Here is a 20,176-nt window from a genome sequence, read left to right on the forward strand (position 1 = left end):
TACATGTACATATATAGAATCTTGTGCGATGTCTTATCATTTATTATATATTAGAAATTAATTATTGTGTAATAACATTGAGGTTTTAGAGTCGCCAATCAAGACCCTCAATACATATACTTCGTAGGTACTTTTCAGACTAGAATTTGTCAAGTAATTCTTTAGGTTTCGAACGTCCTGAGATATTAATTTATCAAAAATGATTTGCTCGACCGTCGTGTAACCAAAGTAGTAACGACACCTTTATGTTTCCGAAGCAATGTATATGTCCGTAGCTAGTACGTGTCCGCTTCTCTTGTCTGATCCAAGCCGAGACGAGAGTCATGACGCGCGGAGTACGAGGACCTCCAGCTCCCACACCCCACGGGCGCGCGTAACCGTCCCGCGCCGCGCCGCGCTCGCCTTAGAATACCGAATGCAAACATTAAAGGCGCCGACATCGCATTAATTCGTTAACCGTTTGCCGAATGATTGCGACGCTTACGGGCGTGCGTGTACTGCCCCTCCTCCCCCTCCCGCCCGGCCCGCCGCCCATCCCCGGCCTCAGTCCTTCCTCCTCGTGTTCCCGCGTAACCGTGCTGTGACCGCAGGTGGCGACGAGTGGCCGAGCACGCCGCCCCCGCTAAACAACAACACGACGCACCACAACAACAACGGCCCGCTGCCGCTCCCACTGCCGCCGCCGAGTCCTTTCCGCTTCGAGGAGCATCGGCCATACCGCTTCGCGGAGGACATGGGCCCGCTGCCACCTGGAGCGCTCGTCGGTCGCCTGGGAGACTCGCTTATCCCGAAGGGGGATCCGATGGAGGCGCGTCTGCAAGAGATGCTGCGATACAACATGGACAAGTACGCGAACACGAACCTGGACACGCTGCACATCAGCCGGCGAGTGCGGGAACTGCTCTCGGTGCATAACATCGGGCAGCGGCTGTTCGCGAAGTACGTGCTGGGCCTGTCGCAGGGCACCGTCTCAGAGCTACTCTCGAAGCCGAAACCCTGGGACAAGCTGACAGAGAAGGGCCGAGACTCGTATAGGAAGATGCACGCGTGGGCGTGCGACGAGGCGGCCATCATGCTTCTCAAGTCCCTCATTCCCAAAAAAGGTATTGACGCTACTCACATACGCTTCGCAAATGAGCTTCTCCCATTGGAATCGATGTCTATAAAATTGTGTAAAAGTAGATATTACTTGTCAAAAATGTATACACAAGAACATTGGCAGCAGCTCATTCCGCCGCATGTTATGACACTGGATCGTTTCGTTCAATCAATTGTGCCCCACGAGTCGATCTTCCGTACGGTCTGTGCGCTATCGGCGGCTGTCGACTCGCAGCCCATCAATCAAGGCACGGCCTACTGATAGCTACAACGTTCACGGGGGCAATTAACCGGTGCTCACAATGGATGTTTTTGATCGCGAACTTTGGAACAATTGTTATACTTTAGCGCTTAATTCGATGCTTCATTTGATCGTTTTATAACGATAATCACCGATCGATGGATCGTGAATTTTCCAATCATGGTTCTATTATGATCATTAGCGAAACTTTTGTCCTTATCACGACAGATTTCCTCAACAATTTGTTAATTGATACCTCGACAAGCAAATCGTTTTCACAAAATATTAATCTTGCAATAAATTGTTGGGCAAATCTCTGATTATAATAACATTTTTGAATGCCTTCAAAATTTTTAAATCACATTTTTATGTCGACGCGTCGTAACGCTTAAGTCACCAACTAGAGTACTAACAATGTTAAACAAAGGATAAATAATTGCAATCCGAGCAATAAAACTACGTTAGTCTGCGCTATCACTTACTTTTATATGCAAATCTAATTCCGCACTTATACCTATATTTAGTTTTTTAACAATTGTTTTTTTTCTTTTATTCACTCCTGACCCAGTTCCATTTCCTGTCGTATCCTTTTTCCTGTCGCGTGCGGAAAGTGAAGGATTGTCCTCGCCCTTGGTCAGAAGGAGGGTCGTGGGGAGGGGCACATGATCATGCCAACTCATGGTCATTCCGATCTTAGTTTCTCATTTAGTCTCAACATTTCCCTTTTATCGTCCGCCATTTTGTTTTTTTTATCCGTAGTTTTATTAATCATTTTATATTTTAAAAGTCATTCTTTTTCCAGATATTTAAAAGCTTACCATTTATTTTATTCATTTGTTCACAATTCAACCTGTTTTATAAGATTAAAAAATACCCGTAAATCCAACGAACTATAAAATAATTTCGCGACAATTTCAACGAAATGATTTGTACTTATTGAATGTGTCCACAGATTAGAAAATAAAAAAAAGGAAGCGCACACGCACTCGGCTGGCTGTACACTTTACGACCATTATGTGTCGCAATAAAAAAATGAAGCTGCAAAACGTTATTAGTTGAAAATAATCTAAACATCTTCAAATAGATTTAATATTAACTTTTTAAATATTACATTGATTTTTTGGTTCATTCATAATTTCCGAGTACTTTAATCTCAGCGTGTAAATTCCAATGCAAACAGAATGAAGCCACAAACAGTCGAAATTGGAAAAAATTAAAAATAAGAAAGAAAGAAATTAACGAGTACATATTAATGACAATATACGTTGTAAATCGCGGAAGACAATAGCGAGGCGAGGGTTAACTCTGGAACAATGTCCATCGATGGTACGGATTGAATCTCAGATAGCGGCGAAAGGGTTGACTATTTCTTATTACGCTTTTGTTAGCTTAAAAAGAAAACATTTTGTGCAATAAATTATCACATAACATGCCATTTTTTTTCCTCTAAAATGGGTCCATTTTGATTTTGTATTTAGTTATTTATTCATATAGAGTTAAACGAATAGAGTCAAATATTTTAAGAGATATAACTAATTTCGAAGGTTGGATTGTAAGAGTTACAGTTGAGTACAAGGATATCAAGATAATATTATTAATATAATTTAAACATACAATATTGTCAACAGTTGCCACTTGTAGAAAATAATCGTTAAATACAAATTATTGCCTTGTATTGCATTTTAATATTACATTTGTTAGTAAGTTATTCGTAAATGCTAATCATATTTTTAATTATAAATAAATTCTGTTACGAACTGCACATAACATTATATGTGTGAATGCATCTTAATGACTTAAAAACCTCACCTGTCACAATTATATTACTAATATTATAAATGCGAATGTTTAGATCAGTGATTCTCAACCTTTTTTTTGTTGCGGCACATATTTAACGATTTCAAAATTTGGCGGGACACAAAGAAAAAGATAAAAATTATTTACTTACTACAACACACTGCATAAATAGTTTATCAACTCTATAAAAATAACTGTATCTATATGACATTTCAAGACGCCAATTTTTTTTCAACTATTTTTCTGTCATTGTTCTTTTATGCGTAAAAATACATACACAGTGTGCGTGTGCAGCAAGTCAGCGAAAGTCAAAATTTGGCGGCACACTTTTGAAATTTGGCGGCACACAAAAGTACCGCGACACAGTGGTTGAGAATCACTGGTTTAGATGGATGTTTATTTGAATGTATCTCCGGAACGGATTTTGATGAAATTTGACACACATATAGAACATAGTCTGGAAGAACACATAAGCTACTTATTACGTTTTTTTTTATTCTGCGCGGACGGTATCGCTGGCGACAGCTAGTATAATATAAAACATATTTTCATACCTTAACAACAAATAGACATATGTTTTTTGTACATTTAATTCAACAGTGTATACTGTTAGTAAAAAAATGTCCAAAATAATGGACAAAGAAATTCTCGCAATTCCGTATACCACCTAAAATGTCTCACATCTTTTAAACTAAATAAAATTTGTTTAAATACGTGATAAGATCATAGCAAGAACATCATAGTCGCCGATGCAAATTATATGTATGGTGACCGTCCATGGTAATTGTTTTAAATGAGCGGGCGCGTCGACACAATGCGTGGGAACGCAACGCGATACAACGCTTTGTGCCGATAATAAGATAGATGTCAAGATTACATGCCAGTTACGAAAACTGCCGATACAACAACCTACTTGTTCCAATACAAATAGATATGGACATAGACAAAGGATAGATATAGACTAGATTCTTTGCATTGAACATTCTTAAAGCTTTACCTTGAGCAATATAACTCCATTGCAAGTCCCATCACAAGTGTGTCATTTCCATGCGCTGTTACCACAATTGTGTTCCCACGCATACGACGCGTACTACCTTTTGTTGCGAAACTCTCACGGTGCATTTTATGTTGAACATTATTTGACATTTTTACATCGGCGAAATATCATCAAAAGATATCCTGCCTTCTAGAGGATTAAATTAAGTTACACTTGATTAAAACCTCCTTGGTGGCATTCGACTGGAGAATCCCGGGATCTCTAAAGGTACACAAGATCCCGGGACCTCAGGACTTCCATACGCTTCGGTATATTGAAATAGATGCAGTAGAAATAACAGAATAAATACAACTAGAATTTTCAGATGTTAAACAACAACGTAACAGCATCTCAAAACATAACGGTACATTTCCACTACTGAAAGTCACATAAACAGAGTTTTTGCGTTGTACCTCCAGTGGAAATTGACGGAACAAAACATAAATCAACAACATTGTTGTTGATGAAGCAAATAAATCGAGACATTGTCTCATTAGAGACGTCCGAAGCAGTAAAATATTCCACTTTGTTTGTAAGAAAGCATTAGAAAAAAAATTTACAAAAAAGCATCTATTAATTAACGCTAAAGGTAATTCGCGTGATATGCGATCGCAAATTAACATTTCTTTCGCTAAAGCTGTAAGTCGATGCGTTCGTTTCGCTTGGACAATTGCGGCTTCGATGTAAAGGCGCAATGTATGTTTGATTGATAAATATTGTCGTTGTTTCAAATGTTAAATGGTCTCTGTGAACTATTCTACAATTAAATTTAATAATTATTTTAGTTCGTTTGCAAATTATACATTAATTATAGAAAGATTCCTGTAAATACCTTTAATAATTCTACAAATTTTCCGTGTCTTTAATACATGGACTTAACTACATTTTTGTTACACCTTAGTGTTTTAACAACGAGCAATGCATATTTTAAGCTTAATAGACAATATTTTGTTTTTAAATAAAAGCCAGCTAGTGTCATTGACGTAAGACATTCTAAATATAAAAACCAATATTTTCCGTGACTGCGTTCAATTTCTGAACGCGAGCAAAAAAAAATTAGTAAACAACATATATCAAAACCCCTTTCACATTTCACCGTGGCGAAAAATATTTTTTCTCGACGTCCGCTAAACCAACCTGTATAATTATTCATTTACTTAATCCTTCGTACCAATTAAATGTAGTAACGGTTGTAATTATTTTTCTTAACTGGCAACACGGTTCAGTAAGATGGCCGCCGCGACGTTTTTTCGCGGCAAAATAACCTCTATTCGAATAATAATATTGGCGGCAATGAATATAATCTATTGCTCATTAATAACTGACGTAATTCATAAAGGCAGCTACCATAAATTAGTATTATTGTTTTTAAAGCTACTCTAGTAAAAAAGTGCAGGTCGTTTCGAAGAAAGTACATCGTTTTTTTAATTAGTATTTATACAAAACAATGTCAACTTTGAATATCTTATTGTGTTATCTTTAAATATCACAATTTGTTTTTTAATTAAGCGTATTAGTCGGCAACAAATAATGAAGTTTTTGTAATTTTATTCTTTGACACAATCATAGATTATAGACTAGATCATAGATTAAAGATTAAATTACGGAGAGGTCACCATATTGCATTTAATCACTGCAATTGAATTAAATAAATACAAAATTTAATTATCACGTATCTACATATTTAAATTAAAAGCGTATTCAGAACGCGCCAATGTTTAGACTAAGTTCTCAAAAGCTTTCGGAATCGTAGCGTGAAAATCTATTTTCAATGGGGCACTATCGGCCGTCGGACACCCGCTAAAGGCTTTATGTACGAAGTTAAACCTCGATGCTCCTTTGCTGCAAACTCCCCTTGTACTGCTCTCAGTGCCCGCTAAGCAAATTTTAATATTCAATCGGGCTTTTGTCCAGTATCACTTTGTTTTAGAACTGCGGGTTTCGGAAAATGCACTCTACAGATGTAGGTCATGTTTTATTTAGTTATAATTTATTTTGTCTTAACTCTTCTTACTGCCGTACTCAGACATGTTACATGTCAGAAGTGTTTGTTGTCAATATTATTTTCTGACTTGACATCTGACGTGAAAACATAGAGCGAATTAATTCTATCAATGGCGGGTCACGTTCGGAAACTAACAAGTGTCAGGACGCTTTAGAGCGAAGTTATAGTGTATTAAACGCTAACACGAGCGGACGAGACACCTCGAACGCAAATGGCCGACCAGTTAAGTCATCTTCCAACTTTGAGCGGGCTCGTATTTGAATTTAGAATCATTTTTTTTAATTGACATTATGGTATTCTTTAATCAGCCAGATTCAATTATTGGAATTTTAATTTGGTTTCGATTATATAAGTTGCAACGTGAAATGTACATCGGCAACCGTCATTAATTCCGTTAACAAATTAGGTGCCGATAACCTTTATTCATAATATACTCCGCAAAGTTGTTAACCCAAACCCAACCAAGCGAAAGGGCGTTCAGTCGTGTCAAAGGTAGTAAGCAAACTGGCTCGATATATCATAAATCATAAACTTTTGGTGGAAACACGAACATCCGTGGAAATAATCACCTAATAATTTCTTTAATGAATCACAATGTGGTAACGAATTAATCGAATACATGTTAAATTACTGTTGACATATATTGTTAAATAATTATTTCAATAGAGAAAGTCTAATTATTTTACGTTATAGATCAAATTTTAGTAAAGTAGCGACATCTATTGTACAGTAGAGGAATCAGAAACAAAAATATTAAAACAGCTAAAGTGATTACAAATCAGACAATCGCAGAAGACCGCATCTTACGCCAACAATTATGAAATTACTATGGCTGAGACAGAAATTTTATTTACGATGCAATTATTACTGAATACACACTACTACAAAAGACATTCCCCGCAAAAAACTCCCGACGGCAGCCACTTAGAAAGCGCCTTTGAAAAACTAAATAGCCGCTTAAGAGCGTTTACACTGAAATAACTCGAAAAAAGCCCGACGGAAAAACTTGGGTATGCACACAACAATGTACAAGTAACGCCATCTCTCGGCGAGTGGTGTGCAGCGCTAGCGTAGGGGTCAAGAAATTATTTTGCGAAGAATGCTCGTCGTCTCGCGGTCGCTTTGAAGGTTTCCGACGAAGCAATCAGACCTCTTTACGGGTATATTTATGATTATAATACCGTGTCTCATTATATACTTTATGATTTTGTACCTAACCGACCGACCGGGATAATGGCGGCAAAGTAATTGTTACAGTTCTTCGCGTAAACGATTCTGAGTGAAAGAGACGGAGAGAGGGAGCCATTGCTCGGACACGTCCTTTGTTTGTTTATCGCTGTATATTTAGTTGGTGGCGTTTTCAACGCAACTATTACAGCAACATAAACGTCGCACTTGTTGTGAGACTGCATATGTTTAACTTTGTGTAGATGAGATTTGCATAAGTTGTTTATTTTATTGTTTTGTTTGTTTGTATATTACCTAGTTGCAATAACATTCAATTAATTGCTTGTCAAAAATCTTAATAAATAAATAACAACTGGTCTACAAAAAAACCAAGTCGAGTAGTGAAATTGGTCAAAGTTATATTTTTTATTGTAAAATTTTCATTAACAGTTTTTTTTTAATGCTTAAAATTTAACTATCTGCTTAACGCACATTGAACAAGATACAAGTCTGTGTTGAAAAGGATTAAAAATAAAAGTTTTACAATGAACTACATGTGTCAGATCTAACGTAGGCATTCTGTCTTAATTGCCTTTGCCCTGCAACAATTATGGCGGAATGCGCGCCAATAAAATGGTAATGACAGTAAAACAAGCGCCTTTTCCCTCAATTTATAGACGTTGCAGTTTGAAAACACGAATAATCCGATGACAATTATATTAAACCACACGCATGCGCACGATTATGTCGGCTGCAGTGCATTTGTTCCAGAAATAAAACAATTAATTAATTTCTCCGAGGTGTGGACGCGCAGTGTCGCCATCTTATGATTCTAAAAGTTAGGTTAGATTAGAGCATACATTTTTGTCACAACTACGAAGTCGTTCATTTATTTTTTGTAACACATATTTAAAATTTTTGAGAAATTACTTTTCACATAGTTCAGATAAACCTATGATCAATAGTAAATTGTAAAATAATCCTCTATTGATTTTCGCTTTATTTTTTTGTATTTGAAACGATTTCATTACTCAGAATTCTACGAAGCATGATTATTTTGATACAAAGTAAAACTGTAGGTATATGCATGAGCAACTAATGTACCCAACTGTTTGCACTAGATCTCGGCCATTTGTTACTGTCTTTTTATAAATCTAATATAACATTGTTTTGCTAAGCTTAACGTCTCATAGAATTAAAACTTTCTCTGTGTTAAATAAAATAACATGAGTACACAAACAACAAGGGCTTTCGTATTAGTCATCGCGTATTGTATTGGTATTGGTCAAGGCAAATTTACATTTTGTAATGTCTTACACAAAAGTATATTTTTTATTCATATCGTTTTTTTTTTTGAAGGAAAATTATTAATAATAGGATCTTCCTTGTACGTTTTTCGGTTAACTTTACCCACTTTATCGAGTATTGATTGTAATATTGTGTTTTGATTCAATCTTCTATTTTAACGGAATGACAACATAACAAAATAGCATCGCCAGTGTCACCGGAAGTGCGCGAATGCGTGACATTTTCGCACCGCCATTTTGTTGTACACGAGAAACAATTTTAATATGAAATTAAATACATACAAACATTTTATTTGTCATAATTAATAGCATGCTTCTTCGGGTACACGTTATTCAAGGATCTGTCTACGGTGGGTTATTTAGAATGTCAGTTTGTGTGCGATTTGTGAGCGTCCATTTTAACATCTCTGCTGCATGTATTTCGTAATTAGGTACAATTAATGACGGACTATGAAAGAGTAAGTTGTCATGCATGCGATAAAGGAAACCTTCAATCTTATTAGTCTATTTTAATATACTTTTGAAATAAATTTATAAATATAACACTAATATAAATAAGAAAATAAATTATAACACTAAAGTCCAAAAACAGTACATTGTGCGTTATATTTTTCATTAAATCTAACTTTATGATTAACAAACCAATTAAGTTTAGAAATTAATTCGTTGTTTGATACTTAAGCACAATTTCTTTATCGTTATCTTATTTAAAATCCAGCCGCTAGGGCAGGGGTTGTGAGGTATAGGTGGCGCTGCGAGCTCGCGTGCTGAAAGGCAATCAATTGACTTCACAATCAATAAACTAACCGTACACAAATCAATGCTACCAACATACGGGCGAGACCGTGAAAAATTGCCAGCTGAACATAATAAAAATGCAGTACCTATAACTATGATTTTCCCGTAAAATAAATCACATTACAGTGGTACTATAAACAAAAATTCAACGAAGTAAATAAGCTTCCAGGTAATTGAATATGCGGACATTTGCAAATGTTATCGAATCCTTTCGTTGCACAGTAATTGCATTTAGTAATATAGCAATAAATTCAAGTGTTGCCATCACAAATAAAATTATCATAGGTCCACGTCGGGAGTACGATCAGCAAACTAAGTGCATTAACGTCTCTCACGGTGACGCGGATTCGGTTATTGAGTTAAAAAACTTTAGTCCGCTATCGCTGAAAGTTGACACTCCTGTGTCCCGATACTATTCATAGTCATTACCAACATTCAAATAAAAATTGTCATATATTTTATCTGAAGTAGCGTATAGATTAAAATTGTTTTCTATTAAAAATTTACATCTCACTAATATTATAAATTCGAATGTTTAGATGTATGGATGGATGTTTGTTACAAGGTATCTCCAGAACTGCTAAACGGATCTCACTGAAATTTTGCATATATGTAGACCATAGTTGGAACTAAATACCTAAGTTTTTTTAACTCAACGCGACCGGAGTCGCGGGCGACAGCTAGTTGTTTATAAATGTACTAATGTTACAAGAATATTAAGTGAAATTTAACTTCAGAATCAAATTAACCATTTAGCAAATACAATGACTATATTAACTTAACAGTTGTTGTATAGCGAAATAAAATATAACCAAAATAAACGTATAAAGATATAAAAAAAGAAATCTTAGAGTTCGATAATATGCGGAAGATTAGATCAAAGAGATACTTAAGAAGAAATCATCACATATTTGTATATAAAAAATTTAATTTCACAAACTTCATTATTAAAAATCTATTCATATTACATAAACCTATCTACTTTTTTTTATAAAAGAACAGATAAAAAAGTATATACTATAGATAGTACACCGTACCAAAATTTGATTATTGAATCCTGTTTGGAAACTAGCGAAGTCCGCACGAAACGTTTTTACCTTGTCGTCGGGGGAGTGACGAAACAACGCCGCGTTAGCAAAACTGACGCAGCTACGAATCACAATCAAGTAGGCATTGAAATATACTACTTCTACAAGTAAATTTAATACTAATACGTACAAAGAATAATTAAAATAAATTAAATAGCCATCGTGTCGATCAGCAAATCTAAAAAAAAATAATGAACCTCCTCCTTTTTGGAGGTGTTTTAAAAGCATGTTAAAAAAAGATTAATGAAAAAGGAATCTATAAATTCTCTAATTTTAATCTTTTGACAAATCTATGGTTTTGTCACATACAATTTTATTCGGAAATAATGAGATATAGAAATGAAACTTAAGAAACCATTCTTAGCTATGGTACTCATATTGGCTTCTTAAAATAAGATGCTAATTATTTGTACAACTTGACCCATCATTATATTTCATATGAAGCTTTATCTAGATAGATTTTTGAAAATATTATCTCAAATAATCCATCTCAGCTGCCGTGGTTACGATAGTAATGAGTACAAAGAATGTCCCTTGCTTCAAGCAATCGTGTCTCTCGCCGAATCAATTGCGGCCGCCGTCCGCCGTCCGCCGACCGATGCTGATTACTATCTAGCACGCGAACCCGATCATCAGCCCTACGCACGCCACACGTAACAGCGGACAAAAGAAATTCTTTCTCCGAAAAAAACACACAAAATAGCTCCCAAATTATAGAGACGTTTGATCGCCTATAAATTGTTTCAATCATGTAATATGAAGCATCGTTTTTATTAGTTAAACTAACATAATTAAAAATTTCACACACAGAAATCTTGCTTTGTAAATTAGCACAATTAACTGTTGTAGTATTTAAAACCTAATTTTAAATGTCACAGTATGTGCAACAATTTCTTTTGCATGTTATTAACAATTTAAATACGGCCATTTTTCCTCTCTCGCGACACTTTCCAGCGACCCTGACGTCCGTCGTCGTCGACGTCTCGAATGCAAATGAGCATCGATTCGCCGTGTGACGTCTAACGCGCCCTTCTCACCCCTTTCTTTTCCAACTACCCGCTTGATTTACAGTCCCGGATACGCATACCCCATTCGATATGTATGGAGGTAAATTACCAGCGTGTTTTTTAACTGTCACAATGACACGATTATTTAGGGCGCCGCCTTTACTTTCCGAAGGCTTTGAATATTCATACGACATTAGCAATCTATAACGACTACATAGCATAGTTTTCGCGTGTACGCACGCAATCCTATGTCGTATAAACAAAATAATTTATCCGCTTTTTACCTCTAGTGCGTTATTAAAGTAAAGGTGCGATGATATCTAGTGTTAGCTCTCCGGATCGACGTGACGTCTCGCCACGGTCTATAGGCGCTGCGAAAACAAATCCGTACGAACCTTCGGTGCTAAAGTAAAAGGTGGACTCAAAAAACACTCTCCTTTCTTTCGAGCGTCGCTTCGATAAGCAAAACTTCCGTGACCGGACGGCATTAATTGAGTGCGTTTTTTACTTGGAATATCCATCAAAAATGCACGTCGTAATGGCCGCAGGAGAGTGATAGTATCGCTTCACACTATAGTTTAAAGATAAGAAAAGTAAAAGAAAGATCGATAGAAGCGGGGCCGCTTCGCCGCCGTGTCGCGCGCTTTTACAAAATGGCGCACGTCAATATCATTGTAGAAACAACAACCTTAGTTTTTTTTTGACAATATTCAGAGACACGTTTCGGTAATTGTCCTCGCGCAGTTGCGGAATAATAAAACATGTGTCAGGAGATCAAAGGCAGTAATAGACGTGTTTTGAAATTTATCGATGGCTCGGATATCGAACGGTGAATTTGTAATAAACTAATTGGATATAAAAGTCGAAGCTTACGCCGCGAGACACGACGGAAATTTTAATCTACCATCGCTAGTTATTGAGATAACTGTTTATTTTTAAAACACCATGTACGTGACAATTGAACCAACGACATTTACGTTTAGTAACGCATTAGAACATCTAGCAATAAAATGTCTGTCAAAATCTTATTATCTCCATCGACGGTGTTTCAAAAATACCAGGAAAAAAGCTATTCGATTATAAACACATGTATATTTCACTCACGAATTTCAATAAAATTGTAATAAAGGAATGAGACATATGTTTCTGTCGTTTGATGAATAGGGACGGAACGTTCAAAGCGCGACAAGTTTTTTTTGTCGCAATATACATAAAATTATTCAAACTGGTCTTGATCGATTGTACGATCTCACTACATTATTATACAGTAGACGTACAATGTCAAACATTACGACTCATCCCGAAGCTAATTTATAAATTACTTGTAACTGTTAAATTATGACATAAACTTCTATATGTCGTCGTTACAAAATACATTTCGTACATTTAGATTATATCAATATTTCTGTATAACATTTAATAAACTTGTAAGTACACACTTCGAGTGAAATGGTCATATGTTAAAAATATTAAAAACCGAATGCCCAATTAGGTGAACATTAAAATGTGAAACTGGGTAATTATAAAAACAAATCACGTATATAGAGTTATTGTCTAACATTTATGAGTCGTAGAGCCGTGAACATTATGGTCATGCGGCGATGTAATCAGGATAGAGGCGGCCATTTTTATAAATTTATTTAGATCACGTTCTTAGTCATAAGTCGTTAAGTCTTTGAATGGTGATTTCACAAAAAAACACGGCTGTACACAAAAAGTGTATCGTGGAGGACACGGGCGTTGTGTGTCGTTTGCATACCTAACTATTATCAATGTGGAACGTGAGAATGTAATCTATTTTATACGCCAATTTTCTATTGAATTGCAAAATGACAAATAATTTAGTTCGAATGTGGACACTGCCACACGCAATATGATGTTCAAAATTAACTACGATTACTGACGTTTCCGTTTAAATAGGACCATGAAAATTCGAACGGATTAGTAGTCGAATTTAGTAGTTCCTATGACTTCCCGCTTTTTTTTAAATTAAAAAGTAGCGATCTACAAAGTCAAAAGTCTTATTAGGTAACTGTCTTATTAATCACAAATAAACAGAGTAATATATTGTAGTTTGAACTGGTCATAAAAATTATTAATTGATATTATTAAATAGTTAATCAGCTCACGTTGTCAATATAAACGAGCGTAACCTTTTCGTGTTGTTTTTGTTTGTAAAAGTTGCCGATGTGAAAAGTTCAAACTCGTAAGTTGTCGCGTACCTTTACTTTATCTATGATCATGTTATTGTTTCTGCTGTCTAAAAATATTCCACCAGAGATATATATGAATGTTTCGAGATATAAAAAATAGAAAGCAATTTTAAGGAATTGATATTTTAGATGTAAAAAACATCCATCCACTCGGATTTGGGCAAAAGCTAGTGGCATTTACAGCCAGGATTAAAAATGAAATCGCTGTTTATTTCCATTTTATTATCTGTCCGCCATTGCAGCCGTCGTCGTCGTGAGCTTGTGAAACGGTGGCCACATAGCCACAGTGAATATTTTCAGTCCGCGACAGGATGCGTGCGGTCTCAGCGCCGCTCTCAAGCCGCTCGTATTGTTCTGTTTTAATACACCACTTACTCACAAAGAGACTCTTTGCCGACTTAATTTGAATTGACGGTTTTATTTTAAATAAATAAAACACTCTTTAACGTCCAAATAAAAGTACAAATCCGTCGCAACGCTTCCACTGCATTGTGCATTTTATTAACTATTGACGAAGACACATTTTCTCTGAATGTTATGTCTGACAAAAATGCTCCGAACACAATCGACGAACATATTGTCGGTTTTAAAATTGAATTTAAGAATGCAATTAAGTCTTTGTAATCCTTGAAAATTAATACGTTTGCATCTTGTCGAGTTCCCGTTGTAAAGCGACCACAGAGTAAATATTGTTTTTCCCGCGCGCGCGAAAGTGCGGCCGGCGCGTGTCGTGTGTCACTTGTTTTGTTTCGTCGAAAAACAAAATATCGTCGTAAACGAAGCTTCAACCGCGTGACAAACATCTGTCGGTCGTCATTAAAACCGATTCGTACTTAGTTTGATATAAAATTAAATAAAAATTTAAAATTATTAAATGATAAACGCCAACGTCCTTAGAAGAAAAGAATAAGGTTCAGTTAATTTTAATTTTTTTCTTTTCGTTTCATTTTTTGCACACATTTTTAAGACATACAAATATAGAGATAATTAATCTGTGCTATAAATACAAATTTTCACGAATGTGTTACGATGACCTTATCTTTATAACTGTTGTATTTCTTAACAATGGCATTAAATCGTTATAAAAATATTTAATCACTCTAATTTTAAAAGAACAGATTTATATTTACAACAATGGCTCTAATTCAAGTGGTACAGAATATATTAAAATTGCGAATCATAATTCCATCAAACGAAGGAACAATTTTTTTAACTAACAGCACACAAAATGTCTGTACTTGATTCTTGTAAATCTTAAAGTGCATCATTCTTCATATAAAATTAATTACGTCCCTTAATTAGGATAATGTAGTACGTCTATCAGAAGTTAAGTAGTGACAGTTCATTGTGAATCCAGAGACAATATGTTGACAGAATTAATGACCGCGGCACGGCGCATGAATTTCGCGCGTAACAACATTTTGCTGGTCGCGCGCGCCAGGGGCGGCTTAGGCGAACGTGTCCTCGTTCGGTGATTATCTCGAATGCTCCATACGTCGTTCTGTTGTTTTAATGACCTCGCTAATTTCAATTGTACCAAATATAACTTTTGTATTTATCACTTGGCAAGTCTCTTAGCGGTTGATGCGGCGCCACGAACTATGTACCGATGCGCGACACAATTTAAACGCAATTAAAATCGCCTTTGCGATATGACATACTGTTATGAATGGCTCTTAGTGTTACGAACAGAAATAATCGACCCTAGACTTATTACTTTAACTGTTTCAGTACATCTCTAACAAAGTTTTCATTCAAATCTAACGACACTTTTTACATGCGTTAATCCGTACAGCGAAAAGAGTTACATCTTTCGTTTTTTAAACGCTTGCTTTAGTCCACTAGATAATTTCATACTAAAGACTTAAATCTAAAAGGTTATGCACTTGATAAAGTTAAGCGTACGCCTGTACTGCTGCACTTTTTCAGATGTAAAATTTCGTCGATATGCTTAAAACCAAATAACTTTAAAAGCGAGGAGATTATACCTTTATGTTTTATTTTGTAGTGGGAACAAAAGATGGAACGGTGGGTCCAAACTTCGCCAGAAGCGATGGTGAGGGGGATGACCGACTGGCGCACATCCTTACCGAGGCCTCTCACATGATGAAGACTCCCACGGGACCGGTTACTAACGATGACTCGAGGAGTAACGAAGACTCCAGCTCGCCCCGAACACAGTGCCCGTCACCATTCTCCAATAAGGTAAACTATCAATCAGGTTAGATAAAGAATAGATGAAGTCTTCTCCTCTAGCTAGAATTTAAGGCGCATACGCTAGACCTGAACGCACTATAGAAAGAAACTTTAATTTATTTCAGGATTCAAGTCAAAACAGAAGATTGAAGAAGTACGAAAATGACGATATCCCTCAGGAGAAGGTGGTTCGGATCTACCAGGAGGAGCTGGCCAAGATCATGACGCGGCGGGTCGAGGATATGCGGCACAGTCGTGAGGGTTTCCCTGGGTAAATAATAATTTAATTAAATAAAATCATCAAAAAATATGGTAAACATAAACTATGAGTTATTATTATTTAATGTCTTATTTAAAAAGTTAAACCGTATCTTTTGAGATAAATGTTATTGACCCTTGTTATAGTTTGGGACATTGTGAACATAACGCATAATTTGAATTATCTGATAAATGAGAACAGCAAATCTAAAACTAACGTGTAGCATGTATCCTCCGTTTTTCAGCGGCGGTATGCCCCCACACATGGAACGGCCGCCCGAAGACATCCGCATGGCGCTCGAGGCCTACCACCGTGAGCTCGCCAAGATGCAGCCAGGCGCTAACTTGCCCAACCTGCCCAACCTGCACGGGCTTCCCGGTGTGCCCGGCGTGCCTCCCTTCCCCAACCTGCTAGCGCTGCAGCAGCAGGCCCTGCAGGCCAACCAGCACATGAACGGCGCCGGCGCAGTGCAAGACCTCTCGCTCCCCAAAGACAAGAACGCCAAAATGAACGGAATGACTGATAGCGATAAGGACAAACCCATGGACGCGGAAGAAGCGATACGGCACGCGGGCAGCGCCTTCTCCCTCGTGCGACCCAAGCTGGAGCCTGGACAGTCCACCGGCTCCTCGGCCTCCAGCCCTCTCGGCAACGCCATCCTGCCTCCGGCCATCACGCCGAGCGAGGATTTCGGCGGATCCGCGGCCGCCAGCCCCTTGCAAAGGATGGCGTCGATCACGAACAGCCTGATCTCCCAGCCGTCGAACCCCCCGCACCACCCGCCACCCCAGAGATCGATGAAGGCGGTGCTTCCTCCGATTACGCAACAACAGTTCGACCTTTTTAATAATTTAAATACAGAAGAGATTGTGAGACGAGTAAAGGAAGCCTTGAGTCAGTACTCCATAAGTCAGAGGCTCTTTGGCGAATCGGTGCTCGGTCTATCTCAAGGATCTGTGAGCGACTTGTTAGCGAGGCCGAAGCCATGGCACATGCTTACGCAAAAGGGCAGGGAGCCCTTCATCCGCATGAAGATGTTCCTGGAGGACGACAACGCGGTGCACAAGCTGGTCGCCTCGCAGTACAAAATCGCACCGGAGAAGCTGATGCGGACAGGAAACTACAGCGGAGCACCTCGTAAGCATTTCAGTCAGTTAAATCTTTTCAATGAATAAGATTGCAAGTAATCAGAGCAATAAAGAGTTAATTATCGCATATAATGAGAAATTATATTGATATATTGACCTATTCGCGATCGATACTATCTTGAAATATTTTTTAAAGTATTATTTTTTCACAAATCAAATAATTATCCAATATTTATAATTATTTATTTCTGCCATTGTACTATAACCTCATACTTTCCGCTTCCAGCATGTCCGCCAAACATGAACAAGCCGATGCCGCCAACACAGAAGATGATCTCCGATGCGACATCCCTGCTGAGCAAGATGCAGCAGGAACAACTGCTGAGTTCGGGGCACCTGGGCCATCTGGGCCAGCCAGCCCCGCTGCTGCTCACCCCGCCCGGCTTCCCCCCGCACCACGCCGTCACCTTGCCCCCGCAGCATCACGACAACAACAAGGAAAGGAAACCTCCTCCCCCTCCACAGCCGCTACACCAACCTCCAGTAATGCGAGGGATGCACCAACATATCTCCCCGAGCGTATACGAAATGGCCGCCTTAACGCAAGACCTGGACACGCAGACCATTACAACCAAAATAAAAGAGGCACTCCTAGCGAACAACATTGGACAGAAAATATTCGGAGAAGCCGTTCTCGGATTATCTCAAGGATCAGTGAGCGAGCTTCTGTCGAAACCTAAACCCTGGCACATGCTCAGCATCAAGGGCCGCGAGCCCTTCATAAGAATGCAGCTTTGGTTGAGTGACGCGCACAACATTGATCGCCTTCAAGCTCTAAAGAACGAGAGACGCGAAGCCAACAAGAGACGAAGGTCGAGTGGACCCGGCCAGGACAACTCGTCTGATACCTCGTCCAATGACACGTCAGAATTCTATCATTCGAGTTCCCCAGGCCCGACGTCGGGGGTTCCGTCGGCCAAGAAACAAAGAGTTTTATTCTCCGAGGAACAAAAAGAAGCTTTAAGACTTGCTTTCGCTCTAGATCCATATCCAAATATGCCTACGATAGAGTTCTTGGCGGCCGAGCTCGGGCTTTCGACGAGAACGATAACTAATTGGTTTCACAATCATCGAATGCGGTTAAAGCAGCAGGCGCCGCACGGACTCCCGTCCGAGCCACCTGCGAGAGACCAATCCTCTGCTCCCTTCGATCCGGTCCAATTCCGATTACTTCTTAATCAGAGATTACTAGAACTCCACAAGGAACGAATGGGTCTCGCAGGAGTGCCGCTCCCATACCCTCCGTACTTTGCGGCGAATTCAAATTTTGCCGCATTGATCGGTAGAGGTCTATTGCCACCCGAAGAGCAGACGAAGGACACCCCAAGCGGTCTCGACCTCTCCATGCCCCTGAAAAGGGAACCGGACGGAGATGATTTCGAGGACGACGACGTGGAAAGCAACCTCGGGTCCGAGGACTCGCTGGACGACGACTCGAAGACTGAGCCCAAAGCGGCATCTACGCCCGCGGGCAGATCAAATAGAAGAAAGCCGGCGGCGCCGCAGTGGGTGAACCCGGACTGGCAGGACGAAAAGCCTCGAAACCCTGACGAAGTTATCATAAACGGTGTTTGTGTAATGAGAAGCGACGACTTCAGGCGGGAGGCCGAGGAGACCGTGAGGGTGGAACCCTCCCCGGTGCCGCGAGAGCCCTCCCCGTCCCCCTCGCCGGTCCAGCCTTCCCCGCACACACACTCTCCGGAGGTCCTCCCGGAAGACAAAATTAAGACGGAAAACGAGGACGACCGGTGGGAGTATTAGACTTTAGCCAATGTGATAGTGAACTTGCCGAGTGTCTTAGCGGTTGAAACGGGTCCGTGAGTGTAGCTTAGTGTACTGGTGGGTCGGGACGTTTGTATCTGTTAGCTAACTGACTGCGTCCAAAGGATGGACGGAGCGACGTGCAGTGCAAACTTCGTATAGTTAATTGTGTTTTGTTATAATTCGATTGTAAGGCCAAAGACTTTGTAAATACCCTCTGTTAGCTTTTCGTGATAATGCCAGGCATACGTCCCACTCGGACGAGAAAAACTTGCGATACAAAAATTTGCATTTTGCTTTAATTTTTTTTTTACAACCGTACCCTGATTCGGTACAAATATCTGAGTATTTTTAAGTTATGGTTTATTTTTTTAAATCGATTATTGTAAATAATTATACCAAATACGTTTAAACATCGCCTGAGAGCCACGACTCTGTATATAGATAGGTAGGTTAGAATCACTTTGTACTATGTAAGAAACTCGTCGGCGATAATTAAGGCTAGGGAGGTTCAATTAATTGTTAAATAAATTTTAAAGTGCAATCAGATGTAAATTTAAGCTATGGTCTAAACTGAACCCCAGTTGAAAAGTATTATTATGTTTATATAAACCGGTGAGGTTTCAAATATTATAATTGGGTTATATAAGTTTTAAATTTAAATTATGAATGTTTATTTTATACTATTGTATGTTTTACTATGTATTATTTTATACGTAAGCGGTACGGTACGGCTCAAGTTTGTGATGAGTGACAGTGACAGTGACAGCTGTCAGATTTATTTTCCATAGACTATCGACTTTCTTTTATCACTTGATTCAACCATCTGTCCTTAATGTTAAACACAAAAATGACCTCTATTGATTTTATATATTTTTAAAAGAACGTACAAATAAGCAAATAATGTATTGCTTGTGGTTATAGTTTTATTTTATATTAGCAATAAACTTGCTTTTAAACTTATTTCTGTTTATCTGTTGTTTTATTTTTATTTTGCTTCCTTTTTTATCCTTATTTTATTACTAGTTAATAACGAAATTTTAACTTTTTAAATG

At 38.3% G+C, this 20,176-nt stretch overlaps 1 protein-coding gene across 3 annotated transcripts in view; it reads left to right on the top strand.

Moving 5' to 3' along the window:
- The window catches only part of LOC106713052 (homeobox protein cut), a 144,742-nt gene extending 124,970 nt beyond the window's left edge, over positions 1-19,772 (top strand). Inside the window, exons 6-10 of one of the 3 annotated variants that reach the window (XM_014505755.2) lie at positions 591-1,103; positions 15,766-15,962; positions 16,079-16,224; positions 16,436-17,349; positions 17,587-19,772. In XM_014505755.2, the coding sequence (XP_014361241.2) occupies positions 591-1,103; positions 15,766-15,962; positions 16,079-16,224; positions 16,436-17,349; positions 17,587-19,121 (3,305 nt within the window). In that variant the 3' untranslated portion in view covers positions 19,122-19,772. The remainder of the gene's footprint in view (positions 1-590; positions 1,104-15,765; positions 15,963-16,078; positions 16,225-16,435; positions 17,350-17,586) is intronic. The other 2 variants (XM_014505756.2, XM_014505758.2) reach the window with 2 other exon arrangements.
- Positions 19,773-20,176: the final 404 nt, after the last annotated feature.

This window comes from Papilio machaon, chromosome 21, assembly GCF_912999745.1.
Source record: "Papilio machaon chromosome 21, ilPapMach1.1, whole genome shotgun sequence".
Taxonomy (NCBI): Eukaryota; Metazoa; Arthropoda; class Insecta; order Lepidoptera; family Papilionidae; genus Papilio; species Papilio machaon.